General features: G+C 36.8%; 1 protein-coding gene across 1 annotated transcript in view; it reads right to left on the bottom strand.

Annotated features, from left to right (window-relative positions):
• sh2d3ca (SH2 domain containing 3Ca) overlaps positions 1 to 13,193 on the bottom strand; it is a 78,343-nt gene extending 65,150 nt beyond the window's left edge. The window contains exons 1-5 of the mRNA XM_047372341.1: positions 11,845 to 13,193; positions 11,690 to 11,746; positions 8,679 to 8,936; positions 8,125 to 8,578; positions 1,722 to 1,761 (exon numbers count right to left, since the gene is read on the bottom strand). Coding sequence (XP_047228297.1) covers positions 1,722 to 1,761; positions 8,125 to 8,578; positions 8,679 to 8,936; positions 11,690 to 11,746; positions 11,845 to 11,992 — 957 coding nt within the window. The 5' untranslated portion in view covers positions 11,993 to 13,193. The remainder of the gene's footprint in view (positions 1 to 1,721; positions 1,762 to 8,124; positions 8,579 to 8,678; positions 8,937 to 11,689; positions 11,747 to 11,844) is intronic.
• Positions 13,194 to 13,678: the final 485 nt, after the last annotated feature.

The raw sequence follows: 13,678 nt of genomic DNA, 5'->3' as shown, positions 1-13,678 counted from the left end.
TGAGGCCAACTCCTGATTTAAACATCAGCTGTCATAAATGTTTCAGAGAGGTGGAAGGAGAAGGGGACATTGCTGGCAGCTTTTAGGGAGTGGGTGGGGAGGTGGGTGGGTGTTGGGAGTGGCTGCTGTGGTGACAATCTGGGTGACAAAACATGTAGGATTGGTATTGAAATCAGGGCATAGCAACCTTGTTTTTCACATTTTTGTACCCATCTAGTTTACAAAATGTAAACAGCATCATGTAAAAGAGCCAAGATGGTAAAATAATAATAAGCAGCATTATAAACATCATTGTGAATGTGTGCCATGCGGCACAACATCCTTCACATCTATTGACATCCCTAATGAAGATGTGTAGAAATGATGAAAGGATTGTAAGAGTTAAAACTTTTCTTAATCTCACTGACATCAGCAAAGCTTGGGACAAACCATCTAAAGATGTAACATTTAACAAAACATCCAACATAAATGAAGAAAACATTGTCCACAATATTGAAAGCCAATACAGCCAGACAGTCCTGTAGGCTACTTTGCTTGTATGAAATTACAACAGGAGAGATTTATTTTTTAATAACTTGCAACATTTATTTATTTATTTTTCATTGTTCAGTGTCCCTTATAGCTTGCGACTTTAAGATATATAACTCATTCAAGGTCCTCCTCCCCACCCCCTATATGTGACAACAGCATCATAAAACCCCTGAAATTCTGTTATGCCTTTTTGGTTTCGGTATTTCACCTCAAATTAACATTGGCCCCCAACCTGGCTACACTTTTGAAAATTTTCTGGAAGAAACTCTTTTAGTTTTGTGACTCTTGAAACGAGATGTTTTGGATGCCTGGATTTCTTTATTAAATGTGTACACAAGTCATAAAAGAGTAAGCTCCTTGTAAAAGAGCAGCAGCAGAGTTTAAAATTGGGCCTTTAACTATAACCAAAGGATTTCAAATGTTGTTTGCCTCAAATATAAAGATAATCTGAAGAACAGAAGAGTGGTGATGGTGTTTATCTACACTCAATTTGTTGTGGACAGGAGCAGCCTGACACATTTGTTTTACAAAGGGTGATACAGGTCAGGGTCAGAGGAGAAGGCTTTTATCACTCACCGGAGACGTTTGATCAATACAAAAACAGCTCCTCGAGTGCTCCCTTTCCCTCTCTGTCTCTTTCTTCTCTCTGCCTTTCTATTATAGCTGCGTCGTCTGTCTCTCAGTTCCCACTTTTGATCTTTTTGCTGAAGAGTTTGTTTGTATTTGTGATGCTTATAACCCTACTATCCAAGGTCACAAAACAGACTGATAAATAGGGAGTTCTCAGCTTGAGATGATGGTGCCATCTGCTGGAGGAAGCATTCGCTGCTTATAAATGCGCAACGCTGACATTGGCACTGAGCATTCAATTAGCTAAATGGCAGATTGAATTAGGCTAAATACAGAGTGAGTCTGCTGAAATGAGCAAAACAGAGGACCGGGTGAAGGCTGATACCAACATCTCAGCACTAACATAAAAATTTTCATTAAGTAATGTTGGAGAAGGGAGGTATGTTCAAATGCACTGCGTATGAAAGATAAATGCAACAAAACACTGATGGCAACTAAAAGAAACTGAGATGAAGCCTAAGTGTTTCATGTGACAAATCTAGATACAGAACAACAGTTTAAAATGTAAAGAAATATTTAACCTAGTAGGAATAAAGATGGAAAGACATCTGAAGACTGACCTGAACTTGTTCTGTCAGGGTGTTTGCCGGCTTCATGTGACTGAAAAAGGAAAATAAAAGTAAGTGAATACCTAGAAGAAAAAGAGAGATAAAAGAGGGGAGATGTTCGGCAATGTAACAAGAGGAAAAAAGGCTGTCCAAATGGTATATACCTGTGCTTTGATACTCACCCTTTTACTTTTGTGTTTCATCTGCTTGTCTAACAGGTGCACACTACCAAAGACACACATGCTTTTTAAAAAAGAGGCTGTATTCCCATGGATGTCTGCTGCAGGCTTTCAAGTGCTTGAAATGAGGATGCAGCTCAGCCTCATGGAAAAAACATAAACCCTGCTGCGCTTCAACAGTTGCTGAGTGTGGACTCTTAAATCTGCTAGCAACCATATAACATGAGCTTGTGATGGATCCCAATCATGTGTCAAAAAGCGTTGGAAGTCATGCTGCGGTTACTGCTCCACAGCTTTGTAATACAGAGCCAGAGCGAGCACAGAGAGCAATTTTACTCTTAGGCAGGTTTTCAGATCAATTGGTGCAAGTCTCTGTTGCATAGTGCGTCTCAGAAGACTGAGAGTTAGGCAGTGTTACACACAACCAGAGGGAGAGGTCAGATCAAAAGGTCCATTTTTGGCAGTGGTTTCCACACTGCCTTACAAAGCTGCTTCTGTTATCTTTATAAATTAGCATTTTTCTCTCCGTTTTTGTGCAGATAACGTCAACATCTCCCCATATAGAATGAGCATAAATAATGATCTCTTGTTAGATAATGGTGGAAATTTGTACTAATTCATGGAGGCTAGAATATTTATTGTCAGTATGTACACACATGCAGCAAATAACTCAATGTGATTGTGTGTATTTTACACAGTGGTTTAAAGAGTATTTCTGGCCTGCTAATAGACCTATAGTGAGAAAGAAACTATAAAAAATAATTGCTAAAACTGCCACCACACTGTTTCCCATTTTGGGCCTCCAAAAAGACGTCTTACTTGGGTCTTAATGTAAAAAACATTAGGAGCATTTCAAGGAACACCTGTCACATCTATCACATATGTATATACTTGTGATGCCCCTGCTTTTTGACTATTGCATATGTGTTTGGATAAAACATGCACTTCAGTGTTTGAAAGTATAAGGACTGGGTGCATTACAGTCATGTTCAATAAATTACAATATGAGGGTTGTTAGTCAGATTAGGAGTATTATTTGAAAATAACAACCTTTAAGCATTTAGAAAACATATCCTTTTTAAAAAGCCCACATTTCTGTATTAAACAAGTTTTTTTATTGGTCTGATGTAATATTCTAATCTTAAATGCATTTTCATTAGCTGTAAGCAGAAAATCCTCATAATTAACAGAAATAAGGCTTGAAAACATAATTTAGTGTGCAGTTAATCTATAAAATGTGTGTTCACTTAATGAACTAAGTTAAAATAAATGAACTTTTCAACAATATTGAAATTTACTGAATGGGTTTGTAGATTTGCCGTGATGTCACCATCTCATTTTTCTCATAGTCTGGAGATCGATATACTATACGAGGGCTGTCAAACTCCAGTACTTGATGGCCAGTGCCCTGCACCTTTTAAATGTGTCCATGGTCTAACCGTCCCCTGAGAATGCAGCCAAGTTCTACAGGGTCTGGCTAATAACCTAGTTATTTAATTCAGGCACGTTTATGAAAATACAACTACCTCAAGAGGTCAAGTAATTATTAGCTGATTTATTTAGAAAGTAACACATTCTGCCATTTGTTGGAGCCGCTCTGAAAATTAGCATGCAGAGGTGAGTGAATCTTTATCAGCGCAGGACGAGCATCTGCATAGTGTAGAAATTAATTGTATAAAAGGGGTTTTAGGGTGAGGTAGTAGTAGTGACAGAGCTTTATTTATCTGAGATAGTACTTTACTTTGATGGGTATAAAAGGCATTTCTAAAAGTTAAACGCTAAATAAAAACGTTAACATTTGGAACAATGTTTGTCTTTTTAAAAAGTCTAATTCTAATACTTAGAATAAAAAGGGTTGTGTCAAAGTCTCCGTGTGTGGAATCATTTTTTAAAATTTGCAAAACAATCCAATTGTCTCATAAACTGAGGTCATTTTGCTGGTTTCAGAAAACACTGACTGTGCCAAATGTTTCTGAAATATGGTAGTGAAGAACCCAAGTACAAGCACGGGCAGACAGAATGGCAGAAGAATGGCTAGATAGGATACAGACTGTAAACAACACTAAATAGGGAACAAGGGAGGAAAGAAAAGCTGAGAAAAGAAAGGAATTAGTATAAATGATAATTGAATGATAATTGAACATTTAAAACCAAATTCACAAAGCAGAGCCAAAGGCCTTTAGATAATGAAATTAGATTTAATGATCATCTGATGGACAGTGTAAGTCTGTTTTGCTTCTCTTGGTTGTCTTTCACTGTCATAGTTATTTTTCAGTCTAACTCAAGTTTGGACAAAGTTTTTTTATTGTTTTCTGTAATTATAAGGCTGATTAAATTCCTCTTTCAAAGCCAGTACACAGGATGACACCTTCCACCATAAATTGCAAAGTGAAACCAGCTGAAGGTGTTTTGCATCTTGTCAAATTAACAACTGTATAAAAACATGTCAACACCTTGATCTACAGACTGACTTTGGCTTCTATCCTTTAAAATGATATGTGTACACTGTGTTAAAATCTGGTATCTGTGAAATTCATTATTCAGGGGGCAATAAAAACAATAAATTGTATACTCATACAGTTCAGCAGTAATAATTGCTGCATTTTTGCCATTAAACTGTCCAAAACACTGGAGCTTTAAAGGCTTAGTCTTTAAAGCTGGACAGAAAATCTGAAGCATGCACTTTGGAATTTGTTGGTATTATAATGTTTTTTTATTTTATTTTATTTTACGTACAATTTTACATGCATGGATTTTCCTTATTCTTGTCTGAGCTGGGCATTGGGGAGAATTTTAAATCAGAACATTTCAGGGAAAATTTCACACTTGTAAGCTCTATAAATACAAATAATGTGAAGCTTTTTTCATCAACTAAATCGCAGTATTCTCAACAAATAAAACTTAAGTGTTTTGTGCAAAAAGCTGTCTGTGAAGGAACAAATTCAAAACCATGTACTGGGAATGATGAACCATCAATTAATTTTATCATATAGAGCATGTGTCAAACACAAATCTGTTTAAATTAGTAAAGCACAAAAATTGTTTTTAGGACATCTTAAGGCTAAGGAACAAACATCCAATTTGCCATATAAGCTTACTATCACAGAAACATACTGGTAGCATATTATTTCATAACGTTGACAGGCAGTGGACAGGTAGTGGAAAGGCTTTCCAGGAAAAGATGCGAAGAGCTGCACAGTGCAGAGGCAATCTGAGAGATGGACAGACAGAGCAGTGATTTGGGGTTGAGCTGACATACTGTAGGAGGGAGAGCTGTGGGATGGAACCTTACAGAACCTGATATACAGAGCTTTATTTCCCGCGGTAACGGAGCTGAACTAATGGGCGGACACTCCTCGCTCACACATGGGAGTCCTTACATACCAGCACATATACAGCCTGTGTTTATAAACAAGCACATACGCACACAGCATAGATGAAACCTGATACATGCACTCTGCTTATATATAGGAGATACTTGGGGTTCAGTCTTTGATATGGCCTGGGAAACAGTGGGGTGAATACAATCTGCCTGGGTGAAGGGTGGCTGGGCCAATATAGAAGTTTAGTTTCTCCCGTTAAAATTCCCAAAGATCCAAAGTTATTAATAAATCAGCAGCTGTAGTAAGAAACACACACAATACGCTCAGAGAACGGCAATTTCCCCTGGTCTTTTGTGTGTAAGAGCAAATCAATGCCAAATGAGAAATCATATAACCAGCAACCAACCGGCATCTCTCCAGACACATTTGATCAATAGAAGAAATCAATATTAGTCGCTGCCTTAAAAAGCAGAGGAATGAATCCTAGTATCTTCTCACTTTAGACACATCATTTAAGGGAATACGTTTTTGGAGTGCAACATGCAGATTTGTTCTTCTTTGTGTACGTGCACAACAGCCAAAGTATTATGATGGCTCATGCTTACCACAGGGTCAAAAAAACTTTACTTTCTTACCAGGGCTGGTAAAAAGCTTACACACACTCACCAAAAGGATGAATGTCAATAATTTTGGGTTTTTCAGGATTCATTTCAACCAATCTTTAACCAGAGCGGAAAGAAGGAAAGAATGAAAGAAGGAAGGAAAGAAGGAAACATGCAACTCTAATAAATTTCAAAAACAAAAATCCACAATAAATTTAAACTTATGCACCATAAGTTTAAATTTATTGTGGATTTTCTCTAAACCACACATAGTCAAAAATAAGCATACAGGCTCAAATTTATATATTCGTGCCCATTAATAACTGGTTAAATGTCTCTTACAGCATTGCATCTTGACCACATACGTTTTTTAGCCATCAACATGCTTTCCTGACTGAATATTTGACCAATCTTGTTGACATAATTGATAAATATTTTTTTTAATTGATTAATCTCCTGATCTCTCAGATAAAAGGACATTGATTAAGAAGTTTAGAAATATCCAGGGACCACCAAGGCTCAAGCTCGCAATTAACTGGAAAATGCAGAAACACCATAGTGTTTTTGTAAACAGTGGATCAAGTTTTACAACAATGTGGAGTAAGAGGGTGCCGACTAAGAGACAACTTCATGCAAAAGCCCGTTCTGTTCTGCATTTGGCATGTCGTCATAGGGGAAAATGGTTGAACTATTTCATTATTTAACTGGCAAGCATGGTGGTGGGAGCATCGTGCTGTTGGACTGTTTCACTAGCAGGGATGGTACTGCATTGCACAAAGAGTAAAGAATAGACAGGAACAACTGCACAGAAGTTCTTTAACTATCCTTAAGCAAGTTTCAAGTTTTCTAACATGGAAATGATCCCAAAAAGACAAAATTGGTTTTGGAGCAGACTAAAGTTTCTGCAATGTAAACTGCAGGACTATGTTAACACAGAAATTAGTTCTCCTATTTCTGATTACATGAATGGTGAAATATCCAGTTACACACATCGATGGCTACATTTAACAATTGGTTCAGGTGCAACTACTTAAGAGAGATTTAACCAAATACTAGTGGGAGTGTATATATTTAAGCCAGCAATTAATTAATTTAATTTTGATTCTGTTTGGATTAGAGAAAATCCACAATAAATTTGAACTTGTGCCTTTAGTTATTGATCTTAAAATCCATTGATGTTGTTTGTTTTGTGATCATTTCACCCAGGAAGAAGCTTGAAGCAGAAGAAACTTGATTTGACATTCATGTTTGTATTGAATGTGTGTAAACGTTTCACTGGTAGGCTGCTGTATGTTCAACATTATCAAAGCATTTATAGTTTGTTTTAATTTTTAACTGGCTATACATCATTTACCTGATTAAACCATAAATTAAGTAAACGTTTTTCATGTTTAAGTTTAGAAAATTTGTTTCAAACCCATACCAATGTTTAGTTTATTTTTCAAAACAGAACCATTTCAAATAATTATTAAATGTCTACATATTAAAAATGATTTAATTTTAACTAGGATAAAAGCATTTAAATAAAAAAAAGTCCAAAATTAGAAAAAGTAGGAGTTTAAATGCCCAAAGTGTTTAATCTTTTTATGTGAATATATAATGGTAAAGGGGCGCCCTTCCTCCCTTCTCTCTCTGCCTGTCTGATTACTGTCAATAAACCCCACTTGTGGCACAAAATCTTAAAAACAACCAAATTATCTTTTTTATTTATAAAATTCTCAAGATACTGTGAGACTCAGGTTAATAAAATGAGTTCAGGAGTTCAGCTTACATCTAAGATTCACTTTTAAATAAAAAGGTGCAATATCCCTTCATCTTTTCATACATTTTGCATTGCAAAATCCTAGTGGTAAATGGCCTGTACTTGTGTAGCGCTTTATCTAGTTTGAGGACTCCAAAGCGCTTTAAACTACAATCAGTCATCCACCCATTCATGCACACATTCACACATTGTCAGTGGTAAGCTACTTTGAAGCCACAACTGTCCTGGGGCAGTATGACCCTAACCCAAAGCTACCGGTCTCACTCAATAGATACTACTGAAAAAATGACTTCACTACTAGATGGTTTTAATGGAAATTGTTCAGGCATTGTTTTGGGGGAAAAAAAAACACAACTTCACATAAACTTCACCTCAAACTGGTTCGAAATAAACAAGAGCAAAAATAGCTTAAGATGTTGATGAAAACCATAGTTCTCAGCAAAGTGAAACTGAAGCATGATTTGCTACATGTTTTAACACAATTACAGTAATCGTACACAAATGTTTTTTTTTTTCACAATCAAAGAAAACTGAAAGACAAAAACTCACCAGTAAATTGCTTTTTCCTCATCTGTCTCTGAATTCTCTTCTTCCTCCTTTAGCTCTAACCCATCACTTTCAATGGTTTCTTGCCTCTCTTGGCTAACAAAAGTCTCTTTAGGGTTCAAGGCTTTCCTCTCCTCCGACTGAAGTGCTACATCTGAACCACCAGATGGCAGCACTTCTTTACTGGAAGCAGTGGGTCCAGAAAGCATGTTTTGGTTAATTGTGGCATCTTCTACAGGTTCAGATTGTGTCTTGAAATTAGCTGAAGAAACATCCAGGATCTTTTCCTGACCCTCAGCTGAAGAGACTTCTTTCAACCCAGTGTCAGCTATGACTTCTGCTTTACCCTCAGATGTCTTGGACTTGGAACCTGTGGTTGTCTGTAATACTTCGTTCTTTTCTCCTGCAGGTCTCTGGTTTTCACTCTTCTTTTTAGTCTTTTTGTTGCTATGGATTCCTGCAGAGGAAGGGAGTAATTAGTGACCTCACATGTTTTAAACATTTCAGCAAAAATCACCTGCAATTATTTTTGGATCACCACTTCTGCTTGTACTTACCTTTGCTGCTTTTGTCCCTCTTCCTCATCAGGAGCCGAGGCAGCGTGCCAACGTGTGTGTAGTCCTCACTGGAGCGGATGTAGCTGGTGGTGCGAGGACGCATTGCCCCCAGATCGTCCAGCGTTGTCTGAAGATCTGGACTCAACTTTGCTGAGGCAGCACATTCATCATCATCTCCAGACTTGGAGGCCTTTGAGTCCGATTTCTCCGTGGAGCGGCGAAAAGAGATGTTGGTTAGGCTGCCAAACCATTTGAAACCTTAAACAGGAACAGTTTAAAAGTGGGGAGTTATGAGTTGGTTCCGACAACTCTGAACATCACCTTGGATATTAACAATCAAACAGAAATTATATTAGTTTAAACTCAAACTTTGGAGGTTATCTTTTTCTTTACCAAATGTTCATTTTACATGTTCACTTCATTTCTAAGCATCTAGTCAATTATTAAAATATTTAATATTGTACTTCATTTGTTAAAACAACTGAAAAGCAGAAGTAGCACTGAAAGAGGAGTGGAACAGACACACTCAAGATTGCCCACAGTATGGCCATAAAACGTTTCATCTCAACATACGCTGTCAGAGATTTGGAATTAATAATCATGCAAGTTACAAAGCATTTTACTGCAACTTATAACTGCTCATTCAAAAGACTCGTTTCAGAATGCGAAGTGATTCTGCTTTGCATCAAATTTCTCTGCTTTACCACCTTTTTTTATGCATCTACTGTAAATCCACATCTTTATTCAACCACAGTGTTTGTGTCAATGTTGTATACATCCATCATTATTTCTATACACTCTAAACTACAACACACAAATCCCATTCGCATATTAATTTAAGATCATTTCAAAGCAAATGTACCTTTTGGATGGCTGAAAAGGACTGAATTAGTTGAATTTATCTGTAAGTATTGGGGTAACATTATATTAGCTGTACACTTAATGTGTTTTACTCAATATTTAAAACACTATAAACACATCTTTACGTTATTTATGATTCTGTCTTAATCGTAATGTTTTTTGTGAAATGTTGTAAAAAGTAGTAGAAGCTAAACTAATTATGCATTTGCAGAACCAGTACAAAAACAACTTCCAGGCACTGACCGAGCCTTTAAGAATAGTGTCACAATGTAAGTGTAAAGTTGGCCCCAAAAGCAGGAGTGGAGGCAGGCAGACAGGTTGAACATAACAGAGTTCTAATAAAGTAAAGTCAAAACCATAAATAACAACTGGCAAAAATAGGCAGGGAATAGGGTCTGGGCCATGAAGTTGGCCAAAGTAACAAGCAGACAACAACGCGATCTAACAATGAATGAGAGGAAAGGAGCTGTATAAATACTACTAGGGTGGTTAGTGGAAAAATAAACAGATGAGATTGATTATCTGAGGAGAAGCAGCTGGGAGGCATATAAGACAGTGGAGCAGCTAAAGAATGGCAATGGAAGGAACGGCTGGACAGTGAGACACAGAAACTGGAAGTACAAATCAGGGAAAAAATCACTAAATGTTAACACAATGTCTATGATTTCTTTGGGGCCAAAATACAAGATACATGAAAGTTTAAAGGTGAAAAAGCTCAGGATATGTGTAACACCCCAAAACCACAAAACTTAAAGTCCTTAACATCAAGACATATAATCAACAAGTTTTTTAAAGGGTTGCTCAAAAAAAAGAAAAACTAGCTAAATATGCCAGCCAAACATGCCAAAAATGTTTGGAGGACTCTAAGTGCCTCTTTCAAAGATAAAAACACTAATATCTGTCAAGTTAGGTGGTGATAGTATCATGCTGTGAGTCTGTTTTGTTACCAGGGATACTGGTGTATTGCATGAAGTAGAGGGAATAATCAAGTTTTGACACTACCTCTAAACTCTTCAACTTCATCTTACATCAACAGCTAGATGGTTGAAATGTTTGTGCAAGTAGATTTTCCAAAAATCTTAAACACATATTGAAATGCTTTTTACAATGAATAAAGCAAGCGAACATTAAGCTAATGGAATGCCCTCACAAAGCTGATACGGATGATTATGGCTCGCCACCCAGGGTGCCATTCCTTCAGGGGGCTAAACAAGCATCAAAACTCTCCTAACAGGTTTTCTGTTGCTCATTTGCATGTCCAGTCCAATGACAGTGGGTGCCCCCACATGTTTTCTTACAGTTTAAGGACTAAGAAAACATGGTCTTATACACTGGAGCTAAAGATGCTGAAGTTTCTTTCTTATTTATAGTCTTATTTGTCACTAAATTATAAGACTCTGTAGCAATTTTTTTTAAATGAATTCTGGGCTACTTTGGATCATCTCTTTTTCAAAATATGAAATAAATTGACTGGTCACATTTAGGCTGGATTATTATATCCCAAGAAGAGATGCTTTTCAGACACAGCCTATTCTATTTGTAGAACACAAAAAGAGCCTGTTTTCTTTTTCGGGTTGTATGTCACTTTTAATTGAGACCAACATAAGAACTGAACTCCAAACACAGCTCAAACCTGAATTATTTTACACAGATCAATGACTCTTCAAAACACAGTTCGACTTGTGAAACCTTTAATCTATATGTTAATGAAAAATAAAAATAAAACTGATATCCAAGATGAGGGGTTTGCTTGATGCACTATTTATGCAACTGTTCACAGACTATTATTTAAAGCCAGCTTTGTGCTAGAAATCTAAAGAAATATAAATTAACTTTAACTAACAAAAACTTTACATTTGCACTTTTGCATTTTGTGTGTACTAGATTTCCCCTGACTCATAACAGGGTTCAGTGAGGGATTTTTTTGGTCTGCAATTTGCAACCACAAGTTTAACTTTATGCAGTATTTTCCACTCCAATGTGAAAAGCTTTACAGAGCTTTAGCAGATCTGTTCTTTAAAGTAAAACGGTTTTGGTACTTCTGATCACTAAAACATTGCAAAACTGAATGATAAGGCAACATCTCTAAAAAGAACCACAAAGATTAACAGCAGTGCCTGCAGGTTCACACAAACACAGATGATACTCACTTAGTTTCCGTAGGCTCATGGTGGCACCCAGCTGCAAGTGAGTGAAAAATAGATCAGCTGTAGCAAAACAGAGGATATGATGAGCGGCAACTTCTTGTCAAACAAGTAGAGCTATTTTCTAGAAATTTGTCAGATGAGGGTGAGGCGCTGCTCACACTCTGCAGGAGAACAAAACAGAGATGAGCGGCAGGGGCAGGGTTGACCTCTACTTCCTGTGAGAAGGCTGCAAACACCAATGTAAGGAGGAAATGAAAAGCCCCAAAATGAGAAGAAAAAAATGATGATGAACGAAGGGTTCTTCATGGCCCTGAATGAAAACGAGTCATACAATTGAAACAATGCCAATAGAAACTACAGCTAAGAGCTATGTTGTATCTTTCAACTAAAGTAAAAGTCTGGCTATAAAGTAATCTCGAGATAGAATCATGTTAAATATTTACTAAATATAGATAATTTTTCTTTAGACAAGCAGTTCCTTTAATTTTCCATCTGACATCACCTAAGGTACAACTCTGCTTTAACTGTTTGAGGGCTGAAATAGAGGACAAATAAAGTGGATTTTTTTTACCCTGCATTACACCATCCTTACCAAATTTTACTAGTTTGAGAATTTTTATGTTCCCACAAAAGAAAATGCAGCCCAAAACTTGCAACAGCTTAGCGAAATTTTAGCTAATAGTGTGTTTGATTTGTCTCAGGGGTCAGAGGCCAGTTAAGCATTTGGTTGACACCAAATTAGCTTTTTGTTTTCGTGCCAACTACCAGTAGCGATACAAGCCAACAGCAATGTATTGTGTGTGCGTTCAAATACTCAAGGGATATTTTCTCAAACACAGTGTGTAGTGCTATGTGTGCCTCGGGTTTAATGAGAAAAAAACAGTCAGACTTGCTAAAGAATAGTTTATACGAAGAACTTTCACTACGTTTTATTTACTATTACAATGTTTTTTATGCCCCCATAATAAATACTGAAAACAGTTGATATTCCAACTTCAGGGTGCCTTCTTGTTGTTTTTCTGTCTGGGAACTCAGAAAATCCAACTTCTAAGTACAAAGACAATGCACCATAAGTAGTGTACTCAATTAAAGATTGACTCAAAATACACTATATATAGCCTGAGCAATCCCTTTACTGCCAGAACAAGGAAGCAGGGTGCATTGCTGTGTTGCCTCTTTATGATGTTATTTCATTTTTTAATTTGTTCTGGTTTTTTTTAGCTGATCATGTGAAGTATAATGTCTAAATCATGTGTCTTTCCAGAATCAAGTACAGGACACTTACTACATAGGTGTGCCTGTGGACACACCTATGTGGAAAGTGTTAGTGTAAGATGCTATTTGTTTATTTTTCAATGTGTACTGCATATATATTTGCAGATATTATAAAGCTGTATAATAAATATGTAAAATGATCTCTTAAAAGCCAGCTGAAATGCTTCTGCTGTTTCATATATATAGGTTATGGTAACCACAGTTCAGTGCATAGTTGTATCTATAGCCTTTAGTCTGAGTAATATTCTATGACTTCCTGTTTACTCACTGGGCTCAGCTTTAGTGAAGATGCCCTTCTCCTTCCTGTTAGCACTGAAGCACGTCCGTGTTGCATGTGCATGAACTATGAAAATGCAGATCAGAGTGATATGCATCAGGCAACAGATCAGAAACACCCAAACATATTTCTTAGTTAAAAATAGCATAGGAAATTGAAATGAGCCAGAGCACCTACTTTCAAACAAACTATATTCAACATTCTGAATGTGAAACAGGTGCAGGAAAAGTGTTCAAATTAAATTCAATTTAATTATCACTTTGTCAGCAAAACTAAATGTCCACTTCTGCTTCTAAAACAGCTACATATTTCCATGTCTAAAATTAGGATCCTTAAAACAAGTCACTGTGGTCAGCCTGAGCAAAATACATGGTCAAGAAGCACAAAAAAGACTTTGAGAGGGTCTGTGTCAAGGCACAGGTCAGAGGAAGAATATGAGA

Source organism: Girardinichthys multiradiatus, chromosome 8, assembly GCF_021462225.1.
Source record: "Girardinichthys multiradiatus isolate DD_20200921_A chromosome 8, DD_fGirMul_XY1, whole genome shotgun sequence".
In the NCBI taxonomy this organism is placed as follows: domain Eukaryota; kingdom Metazoa; phylum Chordata; class Actinopteri; order Cyprinodontiformes; family Goodeidae; genus Girardinichthys; species Girardinichthys multiradiatus.
Note: the sequence above shows the minus strand (reverse complement) of the source record. Positions and strands in the feature narration are given on the sequence as shown.